The following is a 6,025-nucleotide window of genomic DNA, read 5'->3' as shown; positions in this document are numbered from 1 at the left end:
GGGCGAACGTGACCGTTGTGTTAAAAACATCTTTCTGACGCCCTTGACGGCTCCTGCCCCCTCGGTAAATATTTGTGATGCTAAAGGGTACCCATTAGCCCCCATTAGGCAGGGTGCTAATCCGCCTCATTAACCGACACCCGGGTTACCGCAGGCAGCGGTTGATGAGCTGCGGGGACACCCAGCGAGCCCTTACCGGGTGCACGGGGGAGAAGGGGTTGGGCTGGGGCTCTCTCCTTGCTCTGCGATGCCGCTGACGCTCCCGGCTCGGGTCGGGGTGTTTTTTTTCCCCAGCATGGGCGTCCTACATGACCAACTCCCCGACCCTCATCGTCATGATCGGCCTCCCCGCCCGCGGCAAGACCTACGTGTCCAAGAAGCTCACCCGCTACCTCAACTGGATCGGGGTGCCCACCAAAGGTGTGTGGGGGGCTGGGAGCTCTGCCCGAGGCCTGGCCCTGCGTCCCCGTGGTCTCACGTGCTCCTCTTTTTGTCTGGGAAGTGTTTAATTTAGGCGTGTACCGCCGGGAAGCCGTCAAGGCCTACAAGTCCTATGACTTCTTCAGGCACGACAACAAAGAAGCCATGGAAATCCGAAAGTGAGTTGGCATCAGGGGCTGGAGGGAGCTGGGAGGGTCTGGTTAGACTCAGATCTTGGCAGGCGGTGCCCGAGGAGCACAGAATAGCCCTGGATGGCCACAGTCCTGCATGAGGGAGTTCTGCTGTTGGCACAGGGCTGCAGACACAGGTTGTAGGTGCAGGTGCCTCGTGATCTCTGCAGAGCTTCTGGGCTCTTGGAATGATGCAGGGTGGGTGCTCTGTGGGCAGAGAAAAGAAACCAGAGTCTCTCCAGGGAGGTTTGGGAGCCTTGTTGTCTGAGTACTTTCCATCAGCTCTGATGATGCTGTTTTTCCCCTGCAGGCAGTGTGCCTTGGTGGCTCTAGAGGATGTGAAGGCTTATCTCCTGGAGGAGTGTGGGCAGATAGCTGTAAGACTGCTCTGGACTAAAGATGGTCTTACATCCGGGTAGCCCAAAGCTGCCCAGGGTGTTTGGGGACCTGGTGGTAATCCCAAATGGTTTGGGGCTGGTTTAGAAGCCTGAGGTAAATGTTCTCATTGCAGTTTACTTGCTTTCTGGTAGGTGTTTGATGCGACCAATACGACTCGAGAAAGACGGGACCTCATCTTAAATTTTGCTAAGGAAAATGCTTTCAAGGTAGTGCTCCTGTGTTTATTCTCTAGTTGGAATTGCTGCCCCGAGGGACACTGTGGGGTTTTTGGGGCAGGAGCTCTTACGTTTTGATTCCAGGTGGAGTTCTTGACTCTCTGAAACTCTCTTCTGGCCTTCTTGGCAGGTGTTTTTCGTGGAGTCGGTCTGTGATGATCCAGAAGTCATTGCTGCCAACATCCTGGTGCGTGCTGCCTGTTCCAGGCTGAGCTGCCAGCCCTGGGAGCCCGGGGGCTCAGTGCAAGGTCACCAGCTGCCAAAGCTTGCAGCCGTGTCTGCAGGTGCCTTTGGCTCTTAGGTGTCACCTTGGAAATAAGCAGCTAAGGTCTGTGGGTTTTTAAAAGCTGAAGACGCAGTTAGTTATGTGAGAACGTGGAGACGAAAGGAAGCTGAGAAACGTTTGACCTTGAAGTGTGGTTTCTTGTTGGAGGAAGGCAGGGCCAGCTCACAGCGAGCCAGCTGTGTCTGTCATGGGGCCAAGCACCACAGCGCCTTCAGAGCTGCCCTTTGTTTCCTCTCCAGGAGCAGACTTTTCCACAGGGCAGCATTAAACAATGTGTATTTCTTTCAAAAAGGCAGAATTACATTATTCAGTGTTGCTTTTGTTCCCTCTCGAGTTTGCTTAGCTCTCACAAAGTGGCACTGTCTGTTGGTCAGGAGGTGAAGGTTTCCAGCCCCGACTATCCAGAGAGAAACAGGGAGAATGTGATGGATGATTTCCTGAAGAGGATAGAGTGCTACAAGGTCACTTACCAGCCTCTCGACCCCGATGTGTACGACAAGTAAGCAGAGCCCTGGCTGGTGTTTTGTCCTTGCCCACGTGAGCTGCTTTGCTTTGTTGCTGCTGTTCTCTGGCTCTGGATGCTGGAGCCTCTGCTCCCCCAAAAATGGGGCTGCTTGTCTGAAGGTGGTATCCTCAGGTGGTTTGGAGGGATTTTTCTCCAGTGTACTGCAGTGTGACGTAGCTCCTTGTTTACAAGCAGCAGCTCAGTGTCTCTCCTGTCTGCTGGAGCAGCCCAGTGGTAGTGCTGGTGCCTTTCCTAGAGGATAAATAGCAGATTACACCCATAGGTGCACATGCTTCCTTTTTACAAACCAGTCGTGTGGGTGTTCTTATTTTATGTTGACTCCAGAGATCTTTCCTTCATTAAAGTGATCAACGTGGGACAGCGGTTCCTGGTGAACAGAGTCCAGGATTACATCCAGAGTAAGATTGTCTATTACCTCATGAACATCCACGTCCAGCCACGCACCATCTACCTCTGCCGGCACGGCGAGAGTGACTATAACCTTGTTGGCAAGATTGGTGGGGACTCTGGTCTGTCACCACGTGGGAAGCAGGTAGGTGCCTGGCAGCACCCGGGGGGCTGTGCCCGGGCAGTGGGGTGTGCCCAGGCTCAGAGCTGGGCTCAGGGGCAGCCCCGTGGCTGGGTCTTGCCTTGAAATGATGCTGTTAGTGGTGGCAGTGGCTCCTGCTCCCTCTGAACCTCCTCTGGATTGTTTTCCAGTTTGCCCAGGCGTTGAAGAAGTTCATCGAGGAGCAGGAAATCGTTGACCTGAAGGTGTGGACCAGCCAGCTGAAGAGGACAATCCAGACAGCCGAGTCCCTGGGGGTCACGTATGAGCAGTGGAAGATTCTCAATGAGATCGATGCTGTGAGTGAAATGCTGACTGGAGCCTTTCTAGGTGGAAAATAATGTCTAAAACCAAATTCAGCCTGATAAAGTTGACTGTTTCCAGTTCATTTATCACAGTGAGAGTGGTGAGACCCTGGGATGGGTTGCCCAGGGAGGTGGTTGAGGCCCCATCCCTGGGGGTCTTTAAGGCCAGGCTGGAGGAGGCTCTGGGCAGCCTGATCTAGTGGGAGGGGTCCCTGCTCATGGCAGAGGGGTTGGAACTGGGGGATCCTTGTGGTCCCCTCCAGCCCTGACAGATTCTGATTCTGTTTTAGCAGAAGACTTTAGAGCCCTAGTGGCTCAATGGTTGGACTTGATGATCTTGGAGGTCCCTTCCAACCTAAAGGATTCTGTGATTCTATAACGATGTCTAATGTACTCCAGCCATCATCATGAGGTTTGGGGTGGTTTGATACAGGGCTGACAATGCCCAGAGCTACTAAACCTTGCTGTGGATCTATCCAGCTGGCGTGGAGAAAGAAAACAACACTGAACATCCCAGGGCTTTGTCACACTGTACTGGGTGGAGTTTCCTGCTCCCACTCTTAATTCTTTAAGGCCAAAGAAGCTGCAGGGTTGTGCTGTGGAAAGGAGCACTCCTTTTCATCCATGGCAAACAAAGATTTTGAAATAAAAACCATAAACCCCATCCTCATCAAACGACCCTGGGACGTGCAGGGCACGAATGCTGAGTGATGGATGTGTCAGATGCTCCACCAAAAATGTTCATCTCGTAAAGTGACCCCTGACTCAGCCTCTTGCTTGTGATTTCCTTCCTGTTGTGTCGTTGTACCTCTGTTGAAACAAAGTGTAGTGTTAACAGGTTCTTCCTCCCTCAGGGGGTCTGTGAAGAAATGACCTATGCAGAGATTGAAGCCAAGTACCCAGAGGAGTTTGCCTTGAGGGATCAAGAGAAATATCTCTACCGCTATCCTGGAGGCGAGGTGAAGACCCTTGGGAAATAACACTGAGATAAAATATGCATAAAACTGAATGACTTTCCCTTTTTCTGCCAATATTTGTATGAGAAACTGGAAACGTTGGGCTCCCCAGTTCTCTTTCAGAGGAGAGGTTTATTGATTTCCTTTATTGTGAGGTGCAGATGATGCTTTCCAGGCAGTTAATTTGGCCCGTGCCCAGTCCCTTGATGCTCCCCTCTGACACCGAGGGGCTTCTGCATCCTACTCACTTGGCTGAGGCCTGAATTGTCACTGTGAAAAACCACCTTGGAAAGAAAATGACTGTGGGTGGGGTGTGGAGTCATCTCTGGTCTTACTTCATAACCTTGTTGAAGTGTATAATTTATGATTTTATTTGTTTTTCTTACTGCACTCATTACCAGTAATCTGAATCCTGTCACCTGAGGGTTGCTGACAGTAAATTTCACCTTTTCTTATTTGCTTTTTTTTTCCCCCTACTTACTGAATCATCCACTTCAGCATTTTGATAACTTAACTGTTCTCTTCCTGAAGGTGAAGCTGTGTTAACTGCTACTTCTGCTTTCAGCTTGTTTACAAAACTGGAGAAATTTCTGGTTTGTTTTTTTTCTTTCAGTCCTACCAGGACTTGGTCCAGCGCCTGGAGCCAGTAATTATGGAGCTGGAACGACAAGGCAACGTCCTGGTTATCTCCCACCAGGCAGTTATGAGGTGCCTCTTGGCTTATTTTCTTGACAAGAGCGCAGGTACAAAAATAAATGGATGATTTTAGGGCCTGGCTTCTTGCTGCTTCCTTCACAGAGCTTTTGGGAGGGTGGCTTGTAATTCCTGTTTTGATTTTTCACAACGGAAGGACTGCTTAAAAAAAAAAAAAGAGAAAAAAATAGAAAATGTTTCTGCAGCACTTTTAACTGTTGGATTTCAGTGCTGCACTTTGCAGGGAGCTCTTTGAGAGAGGTGCAGGTGGATGTGCTGCTGGGCTTCTGCTCAGATGTTGTTTCTGGAGCTGATGCCACCAATAGTATTTACATAATCTCCAGGGGATTATTTTTTTAATGCAAAAGGGAAAGTTTTTCTGAGGCATCAGTGGCCTGGAAGGCTTGGCAGTAGTGCTACATCTCTAAGAAGTCCATGGCACGCTCGCCTGGAAGCGAGTTCCAGTCTGCTACAAGCTCCATTGTGGAGCCCCAGTGAGTGGTACTGGAGTTTATTGACTTCATTATAAGTTTTATTAAAGCTTTAAATAAAACTCCTGTGGGTCCATGGTGGCTGTTGCTGAGCGTGCTGCTGGAGGGGTTTCCCCTGGCTCACCCTGTGTGTTGGAAATCAGAGAATCATGGACTGGTTTGGGTGGGAAGGGACCTTTAAATCTCATCTGGTCCAACCCCAGCACTGAGCAGGGACATCCCCAGCTAGAGCAGGGTGCTCAGAGCCCCGGCCAACCTCCCCTGGGATGGTTCCAGGGATGGGGCTTCTACCACCCCAGGTGGGCAGGGGGGTGGCTGGCCCAGCTGTGATGCCCCCCATAACCCCTGTCTCTGTCCTAGATGAGCTGCCCTACCTGCGCTGCCCCCTCCACACCATTCTCAAGCTCACCCCTGTAGCATATGGTAAATATTGTCTTTATGGGTTTTTTTCTTATGTTTTGTGTGTGCAAATCTGGTGGGCAAGTTTGTGTCTGTGTGTGGCAGCAACTGGACGTGCTGTGAAAGCTTCTGGTAGTGTTTTTAACATACAAAAAGGGTTCTGGAGAGTGGAACAGTTTTGGAGGAGCAGTGGGAGGGGATGTGTGGGTGGGGGGTGTTGTCCCCTCGCCTGTCTTTTAAACAAGTGGTGATTGTCTGTGGATGTCTCCTGTTGAGGGAGGTGGTTGGCTGTGCCTCCAAACAGGGGTTTGGCTCTGGGGTGCAGTCAGAAATGGCTTTTCTGTATGGAGCTGGAGTGCAGCTCCCACGGGGCTCTGCTCCCACAGCAAAGGTCAAAGCCAGAAAGTACCTCAAGTGCAAAATCCTGTGAATAGTGTGAACTGTTTATTTATCTTGAAATGGTTTATCTTGAAACTGGTTTATCTCGAAAACAAACAAACAAAACCCCAACAGATTTATTCCTGGTCACTTTCCATGCTGTTTTCAATATATATTAAAAAAACCAACAGTTGGTTATTTAAATAAATTAACCTTCCT

At 50.3% G+C, this 6,025-nt stretch overlaps 1 protein-coding gene across 1 annotated transcript; it reads left to right on the top strand.

Moving 5' to 3' along the window:
* Positions 1-299: 299 nt before the first annotated feature.
* Positions 300-5,452, top strand: PFKFB2 (6-phosphofructo-2-kinase/fructose-2,6-biphosphatase 2; the record flags this gene model as incomplete). The annotated part of the gene is made up of 11 exons (XM_008944027.1): positions 300-420; positions 503-599; positions 922-988; positions 1,142-1,216; positions 1,356-1,412; positions 1,886-2,010; positions 2,362-2,569; positions 2,737-2,883; positions 3,744-3,848; positions 4,459-4,588; positions 5,390-5,452. Coding segments are annotated over exons 1-11 (1,186 nt in total), but the record flags the coding sequence as incomplete, so codon positions are not given.
* Positions 5,453-6,025: the final 573 nt, after the last annotated feature.

The sequence above is a fragment of the Merops nubicus genome, unplaced genomic scaffold (genome assembly GCF_000691845.1).
Source record: "Merops nubicus isolate BGI_N331 unplaced genomic scaffold, ASM69184v1 scaffold31847, whole genome shotgun sequence".
In the NCBI taxonomy this organism is placed as follows: domain Eukaryota; kingdom Metazoa; phylum Chordata; class Aves; order Coraciiformes; family Meropidae; genus Merops; species Merops nubicus.
This window is presented reverse-complemented; position numbering and strand designations above follow the sequence as displayed.